The sequence below is a fragment of the Mastacembelus armatus genome, chromosome 13 (genome assembly GCF_900324485.2).
Source record: "Mastacembelus armatus chromosome 13, fMasArm1.2, whole genome shotgun sequence".
Classification (NCBI taxonomy): Eukaryota; Metazoa; Chordata; class Actinopteri; order Synbranchiformes; family Mastacembelidae; genus Mastacembelus; species Mastacembelus armatus.
In genome coordinates this window covers 26,299,905-26,325,544 of record NC_046645.1, presented here as the reverse complement: position 1 = coordinate 26,325,544, position 25,640 = coordinate 26,299,905, and the positions used below count along the sequence as shown (strand labels likewise).

Below are 25,640 nucleotides of genomic sequence, written 5' to 3'. Positions count from 1 at the left end.
TGGCGTTATGACAGAAATAAGCTGAGAGAACAGCTTGAGGGTCTGTCCACTCATGGTTCAAACTAAATATGATCCAATCAGGTGAACTCAAAATGCTCTATTTGTCTAGCTGGGCTTGTGAATGGCGCTGCAGGGATCAGGTCAGCTTGAATTATAGAACTTTGGAGTCACACAAACACACATATGATCAGCAAACAAAATGAAACAATTACTAGATGCTGTAATTAGTCTTTTCTTCCATATTTTCTCTCATGGCATGACTATGAAAAACGACAGAATCCACAGTCCTGGGTTTCCTTTAGAGTTCAGCAGTGTCTGTATGAGGCTTGAACCAGGAAGGTCTGTCCTTGCAGTCAGTGTCCAAAACAAACAAACCATGCTAACCTCACCCTGGCTATAGGACATATCCTTCCTCTGAACCTGAAACCAGCTGCTGTGCTGCCTCTGTATGTACAAGCACAATTAATGCAACTTGGAATAAAAGTTTAAGAAATAACATCAGCTCTGCCAGTGTATTGAATATGTCTGTTTTCTGTATTGTTAAATTTCCTTAAATAGCTTGGCACCAGTTATTTTTTTACATGATCAGCACACAGATCATCACACAGTACATTGTCATCAAACAATAATACAGAAAACACTTGTTTTTTTAATAATAAAATCTTTATTCTCAGGATTTGGTCATAGGAAAAATCGCACAGCCTGGTTTTACAGCAGTCAGTTTGGTCAGTGTGTCAGGCTGGGAGCCAGCTGCAGCTGGGGGAGCTGCATTTTCAGCCCAGTGCTGTGTTTCAGGAACACGTCATTTCTATGTGTGCTGTGGTAAATATGTGTTTTAACTCTGAACAGATGTCAATCACATCTGGATATTCAAAATTCCCAGATAACTCAAACACTCAGAAATAAAACAAATGTGATGCCAGCATGAAGCAAAGCATCATGTTGACAGTTTTCTGCAGAAGTCAGCTCAAGAACTCCTGAAATTTGAGCTTTTAAAAGCAGGATTTCAAATTGGTTCCTGTATCCACTGCAATAGAAGTTTCTGCTTTTCCACAGTGTAAATATTCCATCACCTCTTTAATCAGCACCGTTCTCACCCATCAGTGACAGGGCAGAGTGACGAGCAGAAACAAACTCCTGGTTTTGGGTTTAGTCTTTCAATCTTGTTTTGACCAACATGTTTAATCTTAGAAACTGAATAAAACCTTAAGATCTAGTTTTATTTATTATTCATATCCACTGGAATATGATTTCTAATTTGTGGACAGAGACACTGTTGTGAGTGGGTCAAGAAACACTGGACTGGCTGGTAGCTCTCACTTTAAACTTCTCTGCATGTATTAGACCACTGTGGGCAATTACTGAACTGAGCAGACTTTACCTTGCATTGTTGTGCATTAATGAATTACCTTGATTTGTAAAGCATTCAATCTGCATAGAGCCATGACAGATACTACTGTCTGCTAATTTAACTGAGTGTATCGCATTAAAAGAGAACATGCATGTGTAACGCTCAGCCCAGCTCTTTCTGCTGGTTCACAGGCATCAGGGAGATGAAATCTCAACAGAAAAAATGAAAAGACCTCTCAAACGTTACAGCAAGATTTACCTCAGGCCTAAACCCTTCAACCACAGTCATTAACATCAGTGAACTTGGGATCCACCTGCTTATTGGGTAGAAACACAGACCAAAGCTTATTCTTTTGGCTTCTAACATTATTTTCTTTATTATTATTAAAAACTGTGTTTTGTGTTGTGATTTTATGAGAGGAGACTTAAAGTAGCCCACTCCTAACTGGAGCATGCACACTAGTTATTCTCTCTTCTCATTCCATTAAACAGCGCTTTAGGCCAGAAAACTAATAAAATCAGGCCTCCCATCCCATATAATCCATTTTGCTGAGGTACTCTGACACCACATGTGAAGGCATGTTGGAAGCAGATCACACAGGAATAACTGAGAAATGTTTCTCCTTAATTTAGAACAAAAATGACTCAATTGCCTTCTGGGATTTAAAAGTTAAACTTTCTCATCTGTGGCAGTAAATTCAGCAGCAACCCCAACAACACGTTAATTATATATAGTTTAAAAGTTTGGTTCTAATTTGTTGTTGCATGACAGGCATGTCCCAGCCATGTGAGGGGGACGGGCCTCAGCTCCTGTCACTACGTGGGAGCAGACTAGGTGTTTCTCCAGTGCAGACTCCAGCAGCTTGAAAGGACAATGAGGCTGTCAAGCCACATGATGGGGCTCCCACTCTGACGCAGAGTTCTGGAGCTCAAACAGTTTTATGGTTTGTAGTCTAATAACACATTTCAATCTCCCCAGTTCTCTGATTGTGATTACCCCTAATTCAGTGAGTCGTGTGACCCAGCACATTCGAGAAGGGAAATATCAAATGACCTTAGGAGCATAACCTCCTTTTTAGGCTGTAAACACTTCAGGACCCATACACACACAATTAATGTTTGTTTTGAGCAAGTAGCTAAAATTAGAGCAGTGGATGTGTTTAGTGAGCCGTCAGTTGGCAGAGTCCTCAGACGTCACGTTTCTGCCTTCTAGTTCCTCACACTGTCTCCGTTATAAGTTTGTTACCAGTACCTGGATGCTGGCCCAGCTCTGTTGTCACCCCCTGCCTGCTCTCTGTCAATGACACACAGTAGGTTTCCATCCACAGTTTTGAACTACACTTCAAAGAAAATCAACAAAAGAAAATGCTAATTCACTAAGGCTTCCCTCCTCCACAGTCACCTGACTAGTAGAAGTTGGTTCACGAGATAGACAGCTGGTGGCGCTAAAGTTCCAATCAAGTGTCACTAAACCACTGCAGAAGAAGACAACAACAGTACCAAACCCAACATGGAGAAAAGATGTTCAGTTAAAATGAGTAAATCTGTTCTGTCTGCTCTGTGTGATTTAAGGCACAAAACTTTCCGGTTTTTCATGCACCAACTGAAAATGTGTAGAAAAACTAGTGGATGAAATCCAACCTACTGAGAGAGAGAGAAAGCAAACATCAGCGCTCAGAACCAGGTCCCACCATTAGTCCACATGATGAAACCTACTAGTGTGTTCATGTCCATTTTTCAGAAGTGTGAAGGGGGATGATGATGATGATGATGATGCGCTGCCAGGTGTCCACTGTTGGCCTTGTCCCTCAGCATAGTCAGGGCGGTGTTGGAGAAATCCCTCAGGATGTCCACCGTCTCTCTCTGCAGCAGCAGCGACTCCTGCACAAACTCCTGCTGGCTCTCCACTAACACCTGGACAGACTGAGCCAAAATCTCCAGAGACTGAGACACAGAGGTCAGGAGCATCCTGCTGGCCCGTTGCTGCTGGAGGCTCTGAGAGGCCACCTGGGCCACGTGGTCCTGGGACCTGCGGAAGGACGCTCCAGCTGGGAGAGGGTCAGACGAGTTTGAGCTGGGGGGATGCTGTGGTTGAAGGACTGAGGAGGAGGAGGGAGGAAGCTTGTGAACACCAGCAGATGAGGGAGCTGAGGTCAAAGAAGCACCAAAAGAGGAGGAGGAAAATACAGCAGCAGGAGGAGCAGGAGGTGGGGGGATGGAGAAACAGGTGGACACAGGGTGAGAGGTAGAGTCAGACGCAGAGGAAGAGGCAGGAGGGGGCACGAATGAAGAGAAGGGAGCAGAGAGAGAGGACGCAGCCATGCTGGAGCTTGTGGGCGACACTGGCAGTGGGGGTGCAGCAGAGGACGAGGCAGCACCGGAATCGGACGCAGAAGGGAAAACAGAGGAGGTGGAGGCCATGGAGGAACAGGGTCCAGTTGGAACTCTGGAGGAGGTATGGCTCTGGGTGTGGTTCTGGTTCTGGCTGTTGTTTCGGGAGTAGGTGTAGACGGGCTTGACCCTCATCATGACCTCGTCAGGCAGCGGGTCCAGGGAGGTGGAGGATGGCGGGGGAAGAATGGGGGGGGGGGAGGAGAACATGGACTCTTCATTTTCGTCAAAATCCATGGTACATTCTGTAAATGACAGAGAGAACAACATCCCACCAATCAGCACTTTGTCTCATCAACTGAAGCAAAACCAGAGCAGCTTCTCTTTTTCAGTCAAACTAAATCATGAAACAGAGAAGGTTTGTAGGGGTTCACTGTCACTGTGTTTTCACAGAGGCACCTGCAACCATATGATCCTAAATGGACAATTCAGCTGAAGCAAATGACTTGGCTGAAAGTACACAGCTCATCCTTACCTCTGTCGTCGGCCATGTCTAAGTCAAACTCAGATGAGGAATGGATAAGATCTCCTGCAAAACACGGCAGCGTCACGATGCAGAGCTCGGTAACACTTTGAAATTTTGCAAAGCCAAAACGTGTGGAGCAACCTCCAACATTCATAACACAAAGACTCATGCAGGCCTTCACTTTTCTGGTTGAATTCTCTTAACTTCAGGTTTGTGCACATGGTTAAACTCAGTGCAGCTGTATCCTCAGGCCAGCCTCTGTTCTCTCTCTCTGTCACTAATCAAACTCTCTGCCTGTTTCTGTAATATTCTTCAGTATTGGTTTCTAATCTCCTGCAGTCTGCTCCTTTCACACTGCTTCTGTCTTTGGTCTTTATTTTATGCAGGAGTCAGCTCATGAGAGATGCGTGAGAGTTTATTTCTCACTACCGTCACTCAGTGCTGTTCATTAACTACAAGTGAAGTGTGCATTGTGAAGAAAGCTGTATAAAAATGGACAATGAGATTTTAAGCTTCTACAAATCCTTTGCTGTGAAAAGCACACCAATCCTCTTTAGACTCTGCTCATTCTGGGGAACCAGGTAGTTAGTGGGAATATAGAGAAGCTGACTGAACAATTTTTCCTGTTACTGCTCCAGGCTCGTTGTGCTTCTTAATGTCCAGCTGTGTTTACCTGTGAGTTCTTTCTCTGGTGAGGAGAGAGGAGAAATGTCTAGAGAGGCTCCTCCGGGTAAAGAAAGGGAGCTGTCCGTCAGGCTGAGGTAGGCGTAGGGTGGTGGGTTCGAGGGTGGGACTTTACTGTAAAGCTTTGAGAAATCATCATCACCCAAGTCCAGATCACTGTCACCATCTGAGAACCAACAAATGGAAAACTAGTTCAGCTCCTTGAACCCTTCTCTATTTCCAAACAGTCTGTTTTTTTGTGAACTTATTTAACACCATCTGATAAAACCTCCACATGGCCAGTATAAGGCCCAAGCCAAGCAAGTTTCTTTATCTTCAGCAGATGTTAAAATCCTCTGACCACAGTGTAACAACTCTGTTCATATAGCAGGATGCTCCATGATGTGTGTCACTATCTTTTGCTCCTCACCTCCTCTAGGACTCATCATCAGTATCTTATGGACCATCTTCTCCACTGGGCCCAGGTTCTTCTTCCTCAGGCTGGTGCCATTGGGGCCACGAAGGGCTGCAATGCGTCTCTTTCCATCACATTTGAGGTCTGCCCATTTCTTCATGATCTGACGCACCTATGAGAAAATAACCTATTTTAAAAGTCTTTCATTGTGAAGATGCACATCCTTTTTCAGGTCACAGGCTGCCACTACTGCATCCTCATGTTTCACACTGGTGCTGAAACATTTAGTGAATCATTTGTCAAGCACATCTTCATCATCTCATCAAACTCAACTAATTATTTAATTCTTATTAAAAGCAAATTAATCAAAATGTGTTGAAAATCATTACAGTAATTATGATGTCACATTATGAGTTCAAAGTTTGGGACTCACTTCATGAGAATCCTATGTGTTTGAGAACTGCTTTCAATGCAGATTTTCCAAATATAACTAAAGTGATGTTATGTCTGAGTATACCCCAAATCTGCTTAGAGGAAAAAAAAAAAAATCATAGGCTGAATGTGTAAGTTCATACAATGATCATCAATAATTCATTGTTGTACAAACCTCTCTGTGATTTTCTCCGAGACTGTTGATCTGATTTGTAATTTCAGCCCAGGTCTGCTTCTTGGTTTCAGCTGACACGCCTTGGTTAAACTTCCCTACAGGGAGGAACATGAAGTACATGATGTAAGGCCAGTTTCTTGCATGAGGCTTCATCCACTATCTAGAACACTTATCTCATGGAAAGGATAGAGCTGATGGGTCAGACGTGAGGTACACCCTGCTCAGATCACCAGTCTAACTGTGTTTGGACTGTGGAAGGAGAAAACCCATACAGACATAGGGACAACATGCAGACTCCACACAGAAAGTCCCCGGGTCCACCGGGGTTCAGACCCTAATCCTAACCTGCATGTGTTTGGACTGTGAGAAAACCCACACAGACACGGGGACAACATGCAGACTCCACACAGAAAGTCTCCGGGTCCACCGGGGTTCAGACCCTAATCCTAACCTGTATGTGTTTGGACTGTGGGAGGATGGTGACACAGAGAGGACATGCAGACTGCAGACACACCAGGGTTCAGGGCTCCCTACTGTGTTTTTCATAGTTTTTGGACAACAATGGAGGTCTACGGCACAGACCAATAAGCTGAACCAGGTTCTGGATTGACACATATTACGCTGAGAAGACCACATTCATTGTTGCTGTCAGTCTCTGGATGGGATCTGGACTCATTGACACACACATAAAGTCACATTTAACCCTGGTGATATAGTCACTCAACAGGCTCATGTTCTCCTTCTGCTGGTAAAACCTTTACATACAGTACATCACTTACACAGAAACATCAAATGCCAACATCCATCCATCATCTATACCCGCTTATTCCTAACCAGGGTCACAAGGATCTGCTGGAGCCTATCCCAGATCTCTTTGGGTGAAAGGCAGGGGTACACCCTGGACAGGTCACCAGTCCATCGCAGTAAATTCCAAAATCTATTATTTATTATGACTTTCAAGTTCCCTTTTAACTTCTCTGACAATTTTGGGTAAATTCAGTAACTGTGAAATGTACAACTATGGAACTGCACTGCTTTCTCCAAACTCTGGACAAAAGCCACTTAACCATATTACCAAACAGAAGAAACCAGCATAACCAAAACATATGGACCTCTGTACTCACTGAGGATGATGTATCGGTTTTTCTTCACTGCCTCCAGCAGCAATTTGACCTCAGTGAAGGAGAACCTCGGTTTGGATCTCAGTGCCCCTTTTACTTCGCCCACCCGAAGATCTTCATCATCATCACGCCACGAGGTTGACATGGCTGCAACCTCTGCCTCGTTCACTACTCTTCCCTCTGCCTCGTTCACTACTCTTCCCTCTTTGTCCGACGACCCACTGCAACTGCGTTTGGTTCTGAGTCCAATTTCGCTGCCCTCCAGGACTGCCTGCTCCTAATCCACCTGTCAGTCTGCACTAAAGTCACCTGTCAGACTGCACAGGGCCTGCAAAATAGAGAGCGACAGGAAGAAAGAGGGCAACAGAGGAAGATGAAGAGAGATGGTGGAAGGCAAGACAGAGAGATAAAGTAAAAAGAAACATAACAACAAACATTTCATTCCGCTGCTTCTGAAATGTGCTCTGCCACAGGTGGACTTATACAAATATGAACGGGCTTTACTGATTTACTGCTGTGCTGTTCACTGAGTTAGTCTTATAACAATATAAGATTGATGCAACAGGAGAACAAAAGGACGCCATCAAAACAGAAGCAGATTCTGAGCACAGCCCTCCTAGAAAAGTGATTGATGTCTTGGTGATTTACACAAAGACATCTAAGAGTAAGTTATACAATGTTCTCACTTCCAGCTGCATGAACAACTCCACCTAAGAAAAGGACATGTTTGTATTTAAGAAACTTCAGTAAACAACACTGTGAGAAGAATGGACCTGTTAGCATGAACCTCTTGCAAAGTTGGACTGGACTTGTTTTCATGGCCGTAGACCAAGAAAACCTTATTTTTCCTTTAGCATGTGTCCCTACACTGCCCCCCTGTGGATGACTTTTAAAATATAAAAACAGGTGAAGAATTACACCCAAGGATGAGTCATGTTGTATTGTACCCTGAGTACATTTACATCTTTACCAAATCACCGAAGTATTTCTCATTAATCCTCTTAATTAATCCAACTGATTAATTAATCTACTTGATAAACGTTATATTCAGAAATAATGTGTTCACTAATCCCCTTAAATGTATTAATCTGCCCTACCCACCAAAACACATACCACAGAAACAGAATTATTATAATAAAGAAAAAGATAAAAATATGTCAGACTAGTCGAGCTTCTCAAGTTATTGTGCTTTTCATTTTCGTTTATTGTTTTTCGGTTCATCTAGTTTGGCTGCGATTCAAATATCACACCTAAGAAAAACTCATTAAATCATTTTCATCAACTTTGCGTTTGCTTTGGTCACGTGGCCCGTGAGAGCCAATCAGCTGCAGCCTCCTTCTGCCTTTGTTGAGCTCGTGCCTCTCCCACTGTCGCTCGCGCTCCCACGGAGCAGCCACCGACTCCGCCATGGCCGCGGACTCCGGGGCTCCGCTGCGGCCAAACGGCGAACCCTGTCGGACTGCGAGTCCGCGTACCGATGCGTGGATTTGTCGTGGACGTAAAACGGGCCTCGTTCGGCCGCGCCAAGTCCGGCTCGGTGACTACGTGTGGACGGAGAACGAGGTGGCTGCTAGCGTCAGCGCACATGCGTTTCTACGTTATAGCGCCGAGGTGCGTTACCGAGAGTTAACGGCGATGTGCAGTGTAAAGGCGAAATATGTGGAGAACAGTTACCGGGAAATGGCGTCGCTAGGTCCCTTTCTCTCCTCTCCTTCCTCCGCGGTTCTCCCGAAACTTCGGAGTGACGAGAACAACAGAAGTGCGCAGGCGCAGCAGAGCGAGAGATTTTTTTTTTCCTCCCTTGAACGCGCAACGTTTTGAGCCCACTGCGCGCCCCCAGCTGCTGCACACGCACCGTGCACCAATCACACCCGTTTCCCCAAAAGTTAGACACAAAAGTCACGAAATCTGCGCAATGAAGCCCCAAGTCTGGAATTTCAATCGCAAACGCAAACCCTATGATTAATTCCTCCCACCCGCTGGACCCTCCTTCAGAACCCCCCCCCAGTGCTGATAGAGTCAGTCCAAAGTCATGCGCACCACATTTCTGTTCATCCACCTTTTATTATTTTCTAACAACAAACACCAATATACATGGCAGCTCATCTTGATGGCCTTAGAGCTGCTGTGTGACCTGTCAGGCCAGCAGAGGTCAGCAGCTTTATTATAGTAATGTATTACTAACAAGCAATATCCCAAACCATAAAATCTCAACTTCAGCTTTACTTCAAACACTACGAAGGACAACACTGAGGGAACCAGCACAGTGACACAAAGCAGAAATCACAGCTGGCTGTGAAAAGCATGGGCACATACATGACAGTTGCACGTGATCTACAGTAAAGGTTGTGCTCTATATGTGCTTTAGTAGCACAGTGACATCAGATTCCCCTTTTTATGCTGGAAAAAGGTGAAAGCATCAGGACCGGTTCACCACCGGTGAACTCCTCCTGGAGGAGTAGGTTTCACATGTGTCCACTTGGTGTCGGCAGATAATTTCCTCTTGGGACAAATGCGTGTTTCCTTCTTGTGGGCAATGCCCAGCAGGGCCTGCACACAGCGACATTATACACGTGCTTCAGAGAAATGGGGGAAGGGTGTTTGTGCAATACAATGATGTTCACATGGGGAATTAACCTGTTCGCTGATAGCTGTGTGCGTTTGTGTGTGTGCTTAGAAATGTTGTCATGCAGGTGTTCCTCTGTCTGCCCAACAGAAGCTGAAAACGCGCAGCCTGGCGCATGAAGCCGTTGTCGCTGTGCGCTCATCTTTCAGTTTATTACCTGATGTATGAATTTGGGCTCTCTGCTGCTGCTGCTGCAGTGACCCAGTTTCCCCACAGGGATCATTACAGTTTCCCATGGTGTAATTCTACTAAGTGACCACAGAGGCCACCCTGAGGGCAAACACAAAGAGCGAAATGTAAACACAAAGAGTTAAAGGCATTTTTTTAGAAAGTATCACATCAAATAACAGAATATTACCTGAATGAACAGGAATACAACACAAGGTAACGCACAGCACTCAGGTCACTCACAGAACAACTGACCGACAGGCGCTAAAGGAATATGGGCCAAGTAATGTTACAGGATGTTTCTATGATAGAGTCTACACATATAAACAACTAGTTTACGGCAGAAATAACAGTGGCGACACACTGTCCCAGCATGCATCACTGTAGTGAACGCAGGATGAATTAGAAGACAAGTGAAACGGGAGTGCCGCTACTATCGCTTCATCAGGTTGTTCGTTTTCTTGTTGGCAGAGTCGATGCGGGACACGTTGAGAATAACCTGCAGACAGAGACAGAAGATGTTCATAAGAACATGGACAGAACAACTGCAGTGCTCATCTTTCATGCTTGTTATGCTGTAATAGTCAAACACAGCCTCTACACAGCAGGTTGTACAGTCAAACAATAAAATAAAGAGCATCATTAAAACACTGAAAAGTCACCATCTTTGGCATATGCACCTGCACTAAAACAGTAATGTGCTGCTTTTATGCCTTCAGTATTTCTCAGTCAGCACATCACAGCCTGTGCACTAATGTGAAACTGTCTGAACTCAAAGGTTTAAACAGCTTCCGCTGCTGCCCAGCAGAAAAGTGAGGAGCATCAGCTCCAGTCTTCTTTCTCTCTTAGCATCATGCACTGCTCAGTGTCTAACTGAAGCCACAGGCTTTATCCCTGAACATGCAGAGCTGTGCTGCAAATGAATCACTGCTCATTCAGGTGCATGAACAGAAATAAAATGTTTGAAAGCCATTTCAAGGGGTCTGAAAGGACACAGAGGGGGAAAAGTTGTTTTGTAGTTAATACAATTTATTATTATCAAGATATTTGGTGACATATTCTAAAATAGTCTTCTTTATTTCCAGAGCCCTGACTTTAACAAACAGTAAGAGACCTGATAGTCTTGGTGTGGTGTCCAGCTCACACAATGAGCAGGTACAGTAGGACTTCATCTGAAATGATCCTGTATAATAATATACTGTTCTAATAGTTGGCAGCATGTGATGGGATTTTGCTTTTATATTTGATCATATTTGGTGACGTTCAGTGACTTATTTTGAGGTCATGTGACAGCAGTACCTTGCCATGTATGCGTTCGATCTGGACATTGTGCATGTCGATTTCGTGGCTCATGTCCTGAGCCATACTCTTCAGATTTCCAATGATGCTGCTGACATGAGCCAGGTTCTCCTCCATCTCGTCCTCCCGGGCATCATGAGTCATCCTGAGCCACAGCAAAATCATCACATGCATCAGTCACACACCTGAATCTATGAATGTGATATGTCCTTGTGTTTGGCCAGCTGTGTGTAGGACTGACGGCTGGTAATATCGTACGTTAGTCTGGTATACACAAGAGCAAACACCCACCCAGCACATGGCTACCTCTCCTAACACAATGCCCTGCCTGCCAACAATAACATCCTCCCCTGTGTATCTCTCTCTACCTTGGTATGAATTCTCCAGTCATGATCATTTGCTCCCTCTCATCCATGACTCGAGACGACGGTGGCTGATTGGACACAACACCATCCTGACTGGAGGCTCTGCCCCAGACTGCCTTGTATGCATTGCTCTCCTCAATGGCCTTGAGCCTGACAGATGGAGAAAATGACTGATGAAGGTCTTTCCATGGTGAGTCCAGCCTGTTCAATGTGATGCACAAGAACCACACAGCACCCATACTGGTCCTGCAGCCACAGCCACAGTTTTTACCTGTAATAGTTTTTGTAGTTGTTTCTCCATGTGTGTGTTAGATAAAGCATGTGTGATACCTTTTCCAGTACAGGTAGCACAGCGGTCTATTCATAACAGGAGCAGCAAGCAGGCAACAAAAGAAGCTAAAGCAGCTCATTAGCACAGACTGAAAAGTACCACGTGCAGTGTGTGCACTGTCCAATGAACTACACTAAATAAAAGCAAACAAGCAGAAAATATCATTCCCACATCACAGTTTGAACACACTTGGACACACACACACACATACACCTCCACCTACTTATCACAGGAACAAAGGCCACAGCACTTGCCCAGGTCAGTCAGGTTTTTCTCAGCCTCCTTCATATCGGAGTTAATCTGATCCAAGCCCTCCTCTATACGCTCCAGCTGCTCTATGATAGGAGGAGGAGGTGAAAGGTAGATTATAGGTAGAAATGGAGGAGGAGGAGGTGAAAGGTAGAATGAATGTGGAAATGGAGGAGGAGGAGGTGAAAGGTACAATATAGGGGGAAATGGAAGAGGAGGAGGAGGTGAAAGGTAGAACATAGGTGGAAATGGAGGAGGAGGAAGTGAATGGTAGAATAAAAGTGGAAATGGAGGAGGAGGTGAAAGGCAGAATATAGGTGGAAATGAAGGAGGAGGAGTAGGTGAAAAGTAGAATATAAGTGGAAATCGAGGAGGAGGAGGTAAACGGTAGAATATAGGTGAAAATGAAGGAGGAGACCAAGGCAGGAAGGAGATGGAGGCAGAGGGTGAGTGGAAAAGAGAAATGTAGTGGAGGAGGAAGAAGATGTGGGAGAAGAGCAGTTTTCCTGTGCTTGTTTTTGAAATACTAACTTTAAAAAGGAGACTTAAAGAGAACAAAGGTAGAACTGATTACCTCCTTGTTCGTACAAATTCACCACAGTTTTAATTCCGGCATCTTTACTCTGGAGGAGCAAGCACAAAATAACACACAGTGAGTGGAGCACACACACACACACACACTATATGTAATGTCTATTCACTCTAGAAGTCGTTTTGTTTTCATTTCAGTTCAGTCAGTATCATCTTAGACAGACCATAGCTAAGATGTTCGAGCATCCTGGAACTAAACACCAGTAGGAAATGTCAAATCCCCAAATCACTTTCCATCAGCTTCAAGTTCCTCACATCCCAGCATCCATTCTTGTTTACTGTCATTAGGGCGGAGTCTGAACATTTCCTCTAAACTACAGTGGAAATTATACTTATTTATGAGGCTTCATTGCTGCAGGGTACACATCCCTGTTTCTCTGGCTATACTGTATGTGTACACATTAATGGGTTTGTGTGTGTGTATGTGTGAGAGAGAGAGTATACCTCCTCAACCAGCTGCCTCATCCGCCGTGTGCTTTCCAGGGACTGAAAAACACAAAGGTTTAGCACTAACATATACATTCAATTAATATCAATATTCTAGCTATGAGATAAATACATTTGTTTGAATCACTAGTTTGAATTATTCAATTGCTTAAATTACTAGTTTAAAATAAAAAACAGTGTGTGTGGCTCTATCAAAGCTGCCACAGTGACTGGTCTGTAAATAATGGTCTAATTTGACAGAAGTAGATACAGAGTTCAAGCTGGACATTTCCAGTAAATTCATTCTTATTAAATTATTTAACAGTGCTATGTCAGAGAGTCCTTTAGTCAGTGACAAGTAGGAACATGCAACAATGAGAAATCTGTCTAGAGGTAAGCACACAGTTCAGCATAAATGGAGAATAAAGTTTCAAATACAAATATTACTTCTTAACACTGGTTCTTGAAGTGAACACAACAAACTAAAAGTTGTCTCTTTTCCCATATTTAGAATATAAACAGACAAACCTGCAAACTGAACTTTAGGGTTTTCTGATGCTGTTTCTATCACCAGTGTTTGTACACACGTAAAACATTATTATGACCAACAGAGACATATCACAAAAACATATCAGTCAGAAGACATATCAGCAAATGCAGACAGATGTATTTTTAAGACAAACTGAGCCTTTAACTATTTCCTGGCTTTGCTCTGAGCGAACACACAGCAGAGATGACGACATGAGTTTACGCATGGAAATTTACTCTATGTTTCCACTCGCTCAGCTATGAGTGTGTGCGTGTTTGATTGATTGCGTGTGTTGTGTAAATATCATCGTGTCAGTCCCTGGGGATTCCACCACTGAGGGATGATGAGGTGACAAATCACTCTGACCTGCAGTAGCTTTAAAACCCCAGGGTGTGTGTGTGTGGTTAGCAGCACCCACACTGTGTGTATAAGCTCATGCATCACTAAGAGACCAGCTATCTCTATGGCAACCAGGTGAACCAGGTGTCCTTAAAGGGACAAAACATGTCAGTAACACCGATCCCTCTCACTGTTAATGCCATGAAGCGTCTTTGTGTACGGCTTCCCTGGTAAAGCTGCTCAGCTCAATAATGATTTGGTGCAGCTCATGTAATATGAGGTAACCCACTTTCACTACACTCCCTTTTTTTGCCTGAACTCACATTCTGGCTTTTCTTTTAAGAAGCATGAAATATGAGACACACCAAGGTGGGTACAAGGTGTAGCTGAATAGCCAATCATAACAAATGTAGAGCTGAAATTGATTGATCAGCATACATACACAGAAAATTAATCAAGTGGCTCCCCAGGGACTGAAAGACACTGCAGGTAGCAGAGGGGGGTGGTACAGCTGAGAGATGCCATGGCCTGTCCCAGTTTTCCTGCAGCTGTCACACTGGCTGGAGATCTTTGTCAATGCAACTGTGAGTAAGCAACTCTGTGTTTTGGCTTTTTATTGATCGTTTAAAGGTCTGATCTGGTGAAAGCCCTTGAACTTGTTCAAAGGCAGACTGTCTCTTTCCATAACAAGAAGTGAAATTTGTGAAATCTGAAATCTGAGGTGACTTTGGCCAATCATGTTCACAGCAAAAGAAACTTTTGGATATTGTCCTAATGAGGTATTAATGTGGGCCTTTAATAGTTAATCAGGAGCCAGTCTAGAGTTATGATACCGTTAGGGTGGGCAGCTGGAAAAAACTGATCACTTACCTCATCTGTGACCTGATTGATTCTCCTTTGCAGCTCCTCCTGCTCTCTCAGGACGGGTGGGTCTGACGGCATGGTGGCTGTGTGTCTGTGTGTGTGTGTGTCTGAGAGAGAAAGCGAGAGTATGTGTGAGAGTGTGTGTGTGTGTCTGAGATAGAGTGTGTGTGTGAGAGAGAGAGTGTGTGTGAGTGTGTGGGTAAGACAGAGTGTGTGTGTGTGAGAGAGAGAGAGAGTGTGTGAGTGTGTATGTGTGTGTGTCAGAGAGAGAGAGAGTGTGTGTGTGTGTGTGTTTGAGAGAGTATATGTGTGCATTTGTGTGTGGGAGTGTGTGTGTGAGAGAGAGTGTGTGAGTATGTGTCTGATAGTGTGTATGTGTATGTGTGTGAGAAAGTGTGTGTGTGTGAGAGAGAGAGAGAGAGAGAGAGAGTGTGTTTTGATTCCCAGGTGATTAGATTAGGCTTCAGCATCAGGTGGATTTGGCACATGGAGAGCAGAGTGACAACATATGATTAATTTATTGAGTGACAACAGAAACATCCACATAGAAACAGGTTCAGTCAGCAGGTTAATCCACTCAGCATCAGCACTGACTTCTGATTCAGTCTGCACTGGTGTCTAGATGTCAGCTTCCGTTTTGCCACCCATAAAGAAAAAGTAATCCTGTTCCGGTAATTCCAGACAGCAGCACCATAAATCTGCCGGCTGAGTTTTCTGTTTACATTCAACAAGTTTCAGCCAGTTTTACTAAACTCCCAGTGCAGTGGGATTGTCAGATGTCATGTACCACTATTTCTTGTTTTAGTTTTCCTCTCCACTGTCACCAAGTTCTGCTCATAAGGTATTCGTTGGGTTTTTTTGTTTTTTGTAAAGTGCCTTGAAATAATTGAATTGTGATTTGGTGCTAAACAAATAAACCTTTCCTAATTAAACTGTTTTAGGCATTTACCATAACTGCAGAGTGATAAAAAACCTGAGAGCCAGCCAGTAAACACCAGCCATGCCAGATAGTCAGTCAGTTAGTTGGTTAGTCAGTCAGTTAATTAGTTAGCTAGTTAATCAGTTAGTTAGTCTGTTAGTCATTCAGTCAATTAGTCCAATAGTCAGTCAGTCAGAGTTACAGGATTTTACAATCGCTAGGACACATTTCTCAATACCACTATCACTTTTTCAAAACTCTTCACACACTTCTTCCATCTTTCAGCTTGGCACAGCAGTTGATTTCACATTCAAAATGTACAACAACTCTCAAAACACTTCATATGTGTCTCAGACCAGCTCATTCTTTCATAACACTAGCAAGGTGGCATTAAACAATGTTTTCTTCTGTAAAAGAAGGACACCTATCTGGGACTACTGTGTACAGCAAAATATATGTTACAGGAATGAATCAGACATGATGCTGTATGTTTCAATATATATATATATATATATTTTTATTTTTCAAAGTTATTCCAAAATGCAAGAATTTGTATATACACCTATATATACATAGTAGATGTATTTTTCTAGCCTGGAAAAACAGTCTATTAACATATAAAAAGCTCTCCGTAAAGCCAGAACTGCATACTATTCATCACTAATAGAGGAAAACAAGAACAATCCTAGGTTTCTTTTCAGCACTGTAGCCAGGCTGACAAAAAGTCACAGCTCTGTTGAGCCCAGTGTTCCCTTACCTCTCAGCAGTGATGAATTTATGAGTTTCTTTACAAATAAAATCACAACTATTAGAGATAAAATTCATCAGATGCTTCCTATACCTGCAATAAATGAATCTTCTACTACAGTAGCTCTTGAATCATCTGTAGGACCTCAGTTATGTTTAGACTGCTTCTCTCCCATAGATCTCTCTGAATTTACATCAGTAGTTGCTTCATCTAAATCAGGGGTATTCAACTAAAATTTAAAGAGGTCCAGTTAGAGAAAATTTCTTGAAGCAAAGGTCCGTAAGATCATAATGTCTAACTAGTTAGTGTGATATGTATTTAAGTAGCCTAGTAGTTTTATCAACATCTGCATGTAATCAATACCTTACTGTCAAATCAAATGAATTCAGTACAATTCAATATTTATTGTCATGTAACACACAACTGAACATACATGTATGGCTGTAGATATGTATAATGTTCTCTCATTAACTAAGTTCTCTCTATTTCTCCGTCTCACTTTACAGTTTCTCTCCCTTTGTTTTCTACATGTATCGCTCTCTTTCATTTTTCTTTGTACTGTCTTTTCATACAGTGGTGCCAACTCGTCAGTAAGGAAAGTAGCTATTGGCTGTCCTAAAAGTCGCTAGAAGTCGCTGAATTGCGTCATCGCGTAATTTGCATAATATCCATGGCACATGCTGTAATTGTGATGGACGCTTTTGCCAACTTGGAAAGTAAGAGACAATTGTGATTCTTTATAAGAAATAAGGGACAGAATAAGGGGCACTCAAAATATTTGTACTGTGCCATATAATGTAGCATGACGGCCTGCAGTTAATAAGTTCTCAGAAATAAACACATTTGCCTTGCTGTAAATGACTGAGGCTGTTTGAGTCAAATGCGGTGATTTATTTTAGACAAAGAACATTTTACTTTTTTTAAATTTTATTTTATTTTTTTATTATGCCATGCATCAGTACAGCTCACGCACATACATGATCGCACGCGCGATTCATTTGCAGTCGAGACGCGGAGGCGTGAACATTTCCTGCTGTGACTGCAGCTGGGAGGGAGGGACTGCTGCGAGAGGACTGGGCCGCCTGTGAAGGCTTTGGGACGGGGGAGGGTCCGGCGGCTGCAGCTGATTTGCCGTCTTACTGCGACAAATTGAGAAGTGTAAGAACGGTGCAGTACAGACACATCAGAGTCTCCAAAAGTCTCCAGTAACACCAGAAAAACTCGACAGATTTGTCGCTAGTCGCTTTTTAAAAAAATGTGTCGCTAGAGGGGTCTGAATACTCGCTAAATATAGCGACAAAGTCGCTAAGTTGGCAACACTGTTTTCATGTGTAACTTGCCTCTAGCGCTGTTTACACGTAGAGTCGTAATGTGTTACCGCCTGGGATGCACAGACTTGATTATTTGAGTGGCTAGTCTCTAGTATCGGGCTACGTACCACAGGCCTTAAAGAGTGCAGTAATCAAACCCTTACTCAAAAAGCCTAGTCTTGATCCAGGAGTCTTGGCTAATTATAGAGCAATATCCAACCTACCATTTATTTCTAAAATCCTAGAAAAAGATGTTGCTAAGCAGCTATCAGACCACTTACACAGGAATGAACTATTTGAAGATTTTCAATCAGGATTTAGAGCACATCATAGTATGGAAACGGAACTGTTAAAAGTCACCAAGGATCTTCTCTTAGCCTCAGATAATGGACTTGTTTCTATACTTGTCCTCCTAGACCTTAGTGCTGCGTTTGACACTATTGACCACAACATCTTATTACAGAGACTGGAGCATGTGACTGGTATCAGAGGAAGAGTGTTAAAATTGTTCCAATCCTATTTATTGGACAGATTCCAGTTTGTTCATGTCCATGATGAACCTTCCATACGAACAAAAGTTAGTTTTGGAGTTCCACAAGGCTCTTTTCTAGGACCGATTCTGTTCACCCTGTACATGCTTACATAGGACGCACTCTATTAATTACCACTGCTATGCAGATGACACTCAGTTGTATCTATCTATTAAACCTGTTAACACAAACCAGTTAACTAGACTTCAAGCGTGTCTAACTGACATAAAGGCCTGGAAGACCAGTAACTTTCTACTTTTAAACTCAGAGAAAACAGAAGTTATTGTATTTGGGTCTAGGACATATCTTTTAACTCACACAAAACAAATCTCCAGAACTGCCTTCTTTCACCTGTGCAACATTTCCAAAATTAGGAACATCCTGTCTCAAAATGATGCAGGAAAATTAGTCATTTGTAGGCATTTGTTACCTCAAGGCTAGATTACTGTAACTCACTACTATCTGGATGTCCCAGTATCTCCATAAAAAGCCTCCAGTTAATCCTGACAGGAACAAGCAAGAGAGATCATATTTCTCCTGTATTAGCTTCTCTTTATTGTCTCCCTGTAAAATACAGAATAGAATTTAAAATCCTTCTCCTCACATACACATCCCTTCATGATCAAGCTCCTTCATACCTTAAAGACCTCATAGTAGCATATTATCCCAATAGACCACTTCGCTCTCAGAGTGCAGGTCTACTTGTGGATCCCAGAGTTTCCAAAAGCAGAATGGGAGACAGAGCCTTTAGCTATCAAGCTCCTGTGGAACCAGCTCCCAGTCTGGGTTCAGGAGGCAGACACTCTCTGTACTTTTAAGGTTAGACTTAAAACCTTTCACTTTGACGAAGCGTATAGTTAGGGCAGGTAACCCTGAACCATCCCTTAGTTATGCTGCTATAGGTCTAGACTGCCCGAGGACCATCGGTGCACCGAGCTCCCCTACCCTAACCTTAACACTCCCTTCCCCTCTCTTCCTCTCCTCCCCTTTGTTGGTTATTGTTGCTGTTCTTTTCTCTCTCCTCTATCCACTCACCCCAACCGGTCGAGGCAGATGGCTGCCCAAATTGAGCCCAGTTCTGCTGGAAGTTTTTAATTCCATTAAAGGGAAGTGCCAAGTGCTTGCTCATTTTTGTTGCTTGTTTTGATTTGTTGGGTTTTTTGTTTTAGTTTTTGTAAAGTGCCTTGAGATGATTTGTATTGTGATTTGGCGCTATACAAATAAAATTGAATTGAATTGAATTGAATTGAACCTGTAGGAATCCTAATCAATTCTATGTACTGCATTTGCCCACAGATTCTCATCCACGTCACATCGAATGTCATCTAGGGCAATACACCTAGGAAAGAGTCTTTTGGCATGCCTGATCCATCCCTTCTGCTGGTATGTCCAGGCATGCTGCATTCATTACGCCCAGGAGTGACATTTGATCATGAGGTTGGTGGCCATAAACCTTCCACCTCCATGATTTATTACATGATCAATTATAGTTGGCCTGATCTCATCTGAGGCTACAGCTCTTGATCTTCCTCTTATTCTTCTTCCACCACGCATACGTCTCCCTCTTGCTCTTTCAGCCACTTCTCTATTTCCGACATGTTTACATCACAATGCAAATTATTCCTAAATTGTCCCCTTTTTATAGATGGTAATGAAATTATGTAAAGGAGTAACATGTGTAGGTCTTCAGCTACAAAAGGAATCACCTGTGGTTGGTCCAAACTGGTGCAAACTGGCCTGTAAGTACACAGAGTTTTGACAGTCGTGTCGAAATGAGAAAAGAATTAATGGAATTTGAAAGTAGTCAGTGAATGCATGTTGTGCCAAAGCAATGAAAAATGATCCACAGTTTAGCTCACACAGACTGCTGTTGTGCAGACTGTGTGAAGAGTTTTGAAAAAGTGACTTTAGTATTGAGAAATGTGTCCTAACGATTGTAAAAAACTGTAATCGGTTACTCAGTGAGTTAGTCAGTTAGTCGGTAAGTCAGTCAATTAGTTATTCAGTCAGTCGGCGTCAGTCATCCATTTAGTTATTCAGTCAGTCAGTTAGCTAGTTAGTTACTTAGTGAGTTAGTCAGTCAGTTAGTTAGTGAGTTACTTGGTGAGTTAGTCAGTCAGTTAGTTAGTCTGTTACTCAGTCAGTCAGTTAGTCAATTAGTCGGTAAGTCAGTTAATTAGTTATTCAGTCAGTCAGCGTCAGTCACTTAGATATTCAGTCAGTCAGTCAGTCTAAAAAGCTAGTAGTAGCTAATCTGGTCTATCTAGTTCTTCTCATTATTATTATTTTGAGAAAACTCTCATTTCTGACGTTAGTTCTGTCGGTTTGGGAGAACTACAGTTTACATGTTTAAACTGATTAAAAGTAAAATCTTAACGTTTTCAAGATGGCGGCTTGAAGGACGGCTTTGTGTATTCGAGCTGGAGTACTGTGTCACTGATTCTCTTTATATTTCAACCCGTACAACTTAATTTTACATGTTTAATTCTTTGCTTTTCCATTATGAGCATAAATGAATACTTTTGAGGCATTCAGAAAACATGCCACGTAAGAAAAACCCGATTTCTAGCACTCTGGACGAGGCCGAGGAGCGACCGAACACATGGCTTTCTAAAACCCTCGGTATCACAGCGAAAGCGGGCCGAGTTAAACTGGAACGAGTGCACAGCTCCCTCGCTCCAAAGCCACCCCCTACACAGCAACCACGACCCATCTTAGTGAAGTTACACAACTTTCAAGACAAGCAACAGGTGCTGAATGCTGCACGAGAACTGGGCACCAAGGATTCTCCCCTGAAAGTTGGAGACAGCGTGGTAATGTTCTTTCAGGACTTTTCAGCCTCTGTCCTGCATAAACGCAAAATGTAAGATGGAGTAAAGAAACGTCTACGAACCATCGGCGCTGAATACAGGCAAATTTACCCTGCGCTCCTCAAGGTCAGTTTTCGTGGCACTGTTAAAGTGTTTCAGGATCCGGCCGCCGTTGAAGTGTTCCTAAGTTCGCTGGATTCAACCCCGCTGGATAACACTTGATTGCCTTTCTTACACCACGGACTATGATAGACACATCTCACGTTGTGAGTACATTCTTAAAACCTCAGTAAAACCTCAATCCAAGCAAAATTTCTTATTGCTCTCTGTGAAGATTTTGAATTGGCTGATACATGGAGAAGTAAACATCCCACGGAATGCGAATATACTTTTTTTCCCCAAGTTCATAACTGCCATACTAGAATGATTATTTATTTACCAGGAAACCCATGTTAGAACGTCTTGCTCTATTGGGACCATGCTCTATTTCTGACCATGCAATAGTTTCTGTAGAATATTATTTTGGTAGCCAAAATGCCCAAACCAGGCGTTGGAGTTTAAATCCGCTAGACTGTAGCAACCCAATTACAATTGGTACTGTGAGGGCATGGCAGTATATCAGACGGATGGAAGGTAAATCTCGACTCACCTTAGTGTTCACCCCTATATGTGATAATTCTGATTTCTTACCAGGGTTTGCTGACACAGGTTTTCGAACATGGACACTTAAAGGCCTCACAACATTGCAAGGACTTTTTGATGGTCACATTTTTATGTCGTTTGATCAGCTAGTAGAAAAATACTAATATAAATAAAAAGGAATGTGGTACTCTTAACGTACAGATCACGGATGATGAATGGTAGGACGATAGGAGGAATGCAAAAACTTTGAGTATATGTAACAAAATCAAGGCAATACAGCTGAAAATCTTACACAGAGCTCATATTCCCCCTTCACTGAAACACAAATTTAAAAACAACTGCTCTTCACTGTGTCCAAAATGTAAAATAGAAGAGGGAGATCTTTTTCATTGTTTTTGGTATTTCAGGAAAATTCAGAGGTTTTGGGCTGTGGTTGGTCAAAAGACTAATTCAATTTTGACCACTGATATTGTTTGTGACCCTCTGAATATGTTGCTTGGATTACATTATAATTCCATTGTAGATAAACATAAAAATCCCTCTATAGGCTCTTGACATTCTGTGCAAGAAAATGTATTTTATTAAACTGGATAACAGAAAAAGGCCCCTCAATATCACTTTGGCACAGAGTTGTTCTTGAATACGTTTCTTTAGATTATTCAACTTGCATTTCTCATGATAAAGCTTACATATTTCATAGAAGGTGGGAACCATTCTTGACATACTGTATGTGGGGCTGAATATCTCTTCTATAATTTCTAGAGGACTTGCATAATTTATGTAATCTTCAGTGTTTGTATGTATGTATTTGTATATATTTTATTATATAATGCTTTTTATCATACTTTTTTTTTTTAATTATTATATATTTTTTAAGTGCTTATTTTACCTTATTTCCCATCCTGTGTTTTGTTTGTTTACTTGATCTTTGAAAGTTGAAAATCAATAAACACATACAAAAAAAAAAAAAAGTAAAATCTTTGTAAGTTTTGAATAGAATCAGCTCTCACTGCTGTTCAGTCTGACTTCAATGATCCAAATGCAGTTAAACAGGTTCCTCATAGCAGGAACAGTTCATGTGTGTCTGGGTTTTTTGGTCAAAACTGAACAGTCACCTGTTGGGTTTACATAATGACAAATTTATTATTCTGCTGCTAATGAATTTGTCACGGATGTTGTTTACAGTATAGCTGATAAAGAGTTATTAACATCAGCATGATGGAGGCACAAACAGCTGCTGATGAATCTCTCCTCTCTCTTGTAATTACTGCCTCCTCTCTAATTAGATGATCAGATCAGCACTGTCAATGTCCAACCAGGTGCTGGGTCCTCACAATATTACAAAAACATCCTGCTCCCTATTGTAGCTCCCCCACACATGTTTTCTTTCTGTCAGTGTTTCCAGGCTTCAGCACCATAATTAGACCTAATCACTGACCACAAATCACCACTTGATGGAGTAAAGAAGAGGAAGGAGGCAGGAAAGAGTCTTAGTGTTCTTTAGAAAACAGCATCACATAAAACAAAGTACTGTAACTAAACAATCTGTAGATTATATCGCTCATAAACTGAGGAATTAGTCCTTTGACATGGAGAAGCAACGGAACAAACCAATCTCAGTGCCTGGACAGAATTCCCAAAGGTATTCCGTCTATAATAACAAAGAAATAAATCCCTATAATTTTGTAAGCACAGTGACTGGTATCAACTATTGATTTGCTGACAACAGTGAAAATCCAAATATATTTCTCTTTAAACTTCAAACTACGGAGTCCTGGTTGGGACAAAGTGCCCAGTCCAAAGCTAGTGTTAGCTGACTAAGGAGTAAATGTGTCAGTCCAGTAGACGCTCTGGTTCCTGTTAATGTGACCCAAAGCACTAACGTTACTCAAAGCTCCACTTCCTCCCAAATCCACATCAGATCCATTCAATCCAAAGGGCCACTCAGGACCATTCTACGTGGATAATGCTATCAGAACCAACAGGTTAGCTTTAGATGCTAACACATCCAGAAGGAAGAAGGCCACGTGAATCCAATGTGAGTCCTTAGGCTGCTTTGAACAGGCTTCATGTGAAAAAGCCAAAGTCATGTAAACCCCAGCTCTTTCTTTGTCCCAGACTTTAATAGGCTTTTCCATCCTTTGTACTAAATCACCATCTCGATCAGAGTTCCTTCTCATCAGCATACCAGAGGTCTCCAATCCTGGTCCTTGAGCTCTACTGTGCTGCTTGTTTTCCAACTATCCCTGCCCTGCACACTGCTGATCACCTGGATCAGGTGTGTTGAGGCAATCAGTAACTGGAAGGGCTGGGATAGCTGGAAAACCTCGAGGACCAGGGTTGAGATTGGCATAGACCGTAGTTTGTAGTAGTATGTACAGAGTACAGACATTGCACCTCAGCCAGTTTAGTCAGATGGAACTTCAATATCTAATCAATAAGACAAGATAACAACTGTCGCTGTGTGACCCAAATGTGACCCTGTGGAAAACTTAATCTCCAGGGCCTATAGCCAGACAGGTTCCCAGGTTTAAGCAGACAGTCAACACTGAAGCCTTCCTGCCACCTGGTGCACAGAGACATAAAGGCTGCGTACTGTTCCTGTGCGCTGCTGCAGCCCCACCTCACAGCACCCAGCTGTCAGTCCAGGCCAGATGACCCTTCAGACTTTAGAGCTGATATCCTAGATTCCCCTGCCAGAACTTTATACTTCATTTTTACTGACAGAGAGAATTGGCCCAGTAAGTTATTCTTATTGCTCATGTCGATTAATTTAAAGAGAAAAGCTGATGGGACCTGGTGATAGATCAGATTATGTTGACCTTTAAAAGCCCAATCAGACGGGCAAACCGCGCGCGCGCGCGCACACACACACACACACACACACACTCTCTCTCTCTCTCTCTCTCTCTCGCTCTCTCTCTCTCTCTCACACACACACACACATTCTTACACTTAATCCTGGTAAATAAGTGCATATTCTCTTCGCCATTACTGATCATAATAATGACGTTTATCCTCCATGCTACTAATCTGATGCTGTGAATTAAATTATTATTTTAAATTTACACTAAGCCCGTACAGCCACAGCACTGGTTTAATCAAAACATTAACTTGCATGGAGAGAAAGGCGAGCTCATTAGTTTATTTCGGATCATTAGTTTATTTTTTTAATCAATAAATTTGCTCAGATGTTGGCTAAAAAATAAGTTTTAAAGTGCCCACCTTTCATCGGCTCTTCTTTAAACTCTCGTTGTGTGTTTTGCGCAGTTTTTCATAGACAACCATCTGCAGTTTGCGGCAGAAACCTGTTGTTCTTCCTCCGTTGTCCCTCCTCAGCATTTCTGCTTCCACTGCGCTCCGCACCGCCCCTACCAAACACACCGGTAACGTTACCGTAATACTATCCCTGCTTACATGTGAAAGTCACATGTCCCGTATTCTCTGTAAAACATGTTCCGATAATATCATATACCGTAAGAGTGTAAGTTAAGTTAGTTATTTACCCCTTTTAGTAAGGGTGCACTCAAAGTGCACACACACAACAGTGAACACACACTCGGAGCAGTGGGCAGCCATTGCTGGGGCGCCCGGGGAGCAATTGGGGGTTTGGTGCCTTGCTCAAGGGCCTCAACTCAGTCGTGGTATTGAAGGTGGAGAGAGCCTGGCTATTCATATTACAGAGTGTTTTCATATTTTAATCAATATTCCCAGCAGAGTGAAAACAAGAATATAACAACTATTGTGTTAAATCAAGACTAAAATGTGTTCACTGGTGACAGTGGAAACATTTACACTTTTTAATGTTATAATGTTGTCATTTATTTCATACTGGTGATTTTGCTGTGTACTGTTAATGTATACAACATTCATTACACAAA

The 25,640-nt window shown here is 42.4% G+C and overlaps 2 protein-coding genes across 5 annotated transcripts; both read right to left on the bottom strand.

Moving 5' to 3' along the window:
• Nucleotides 1-650: 650 nt before the first annotated feature.
• On the bottom strand, nt 651-8,770 carry LOC113125450 (uncharacterized protein PB18E9.04c). Of its 3 annotated transcripts, XM_026298915.1 has the most exons (7): nt 8,688-8,770; nt 7,017-7,341; nt 5,893-5,987; nt 5,301-5,457; nt 4,881-5,057; nt 4,217-4,270; nt 651-3,986 (listed from the first exon to the last, which is right to left on the bottom strand). In XM_026298915.1, exons 2-7 carry the CDS (start codon nt 7,156-7,158, stop codon nt 3,088-3,090), a joined length of 1,524 nt encoding a protein of 507 aa, XP_026154700.1. In that variant the 5' UTR covers nt 7,159-7,341; nt 8,688-8,770; the 3' UTR covers nt 651-3,087. The 3 variants fall into 3 exon arrangements, with proteins under 3 accessions (XP_026154700.1, XP_026154701.1, XP_026154702.1); XM_026298916.1 differs by lacking the exon at nt 4,217-4,270; XM_026298917.1 differs by lacking the exons at nt 5,893-5,987; nt 7,017-7,341; nt 8,688-8,770 and adding an exon at nt 5,719-5,797.
• Nucleotides 8,771-9,326: 556 nt separating this feature from the next.
• On the bottom strand, nt 9,327-25,126 carry LOC113125616 (synaptosomal-associated protein 25). Of its 2 annotated transcripts, XM_026299190.1 has the most exons (8): nt 24,985-25,126; nt 14,807-14,907; nt 13,087-13,128; nt 12,626-12,674; nt 12,026-12,137; nt 11,475-11,621; nt 11,107-11,251; nt 9,327-10,306 (listed from the first exon to the last, which is right to left on the bottom strand). In XM_026299190.1, exons 1-8 carry the CDS (start codon nt 24,989-24,991, stop codon nt 10,241-10,243), a joined length of 669 nt encoding a protein of 222 aa, XP_026154975.1. In that variant the 5' UTR covers nt 24,992-25,126; the 3' UTR covers nt 9,327-10,240. The 2 variants fall into 2 exon arrangements, with proteins under 2 accessions (XP_026154975.1, XP_026154976.1); XM_026299191.1 differs by lacking the exon at nt 24,985-25,126 and having other exon boundaries at nt 14,807-15,004.
• Nucleotides 25,127-25,640: the final 514 nt, after the last annotated feature.

What these genes read in the sequence shown, in the direction of transcription:
- LOC113125450 (XM_026298915.1), bottom strand. Translation starts at nt 7,158, where the DNA reads ATGTCAACCTCGTGGCGTGATGATGATGAAGATCTTCGGGTGGGCGAA. An exon ending in TCGGAGAAAATCACAGAGAG is followed by an intron (nt 5,458 to 5,892) that starts GTTTGTACAACA and finishes ATTTTCTCATAG; the next exon opens with GTGCGTCAGATCATGAAGAA. An exon ending in AGACATGGCCGACGACAGAG is followed by an intron (nt 3,987 to 4,216) that starts GTAAGGATGAGC and finishes TGTCATTTACAG; the next exon opens with AATGTACCATGGATTTTGAC.
- LOC113125616 (XM_026299190.1), bottom strand. An exon ending in TGAGGCAGCTGGTTGAGGAG is followed by an intron (nt 12,675 to 13,086) that starts GTATACTCTCTC and finishes TTGCTCCTCCAG; the next exon opens with AGTAAAGATGCCGGAATTAA. An exon ending in ACTGGAGAATTCATACCAAG is followed by an intron (nt 11,252 to 11,474) that starts GTAGAGAGAGAT and finishes GCTGTGGCTCAG; the next exon opens with GATGACTCATGATGCCCGGG.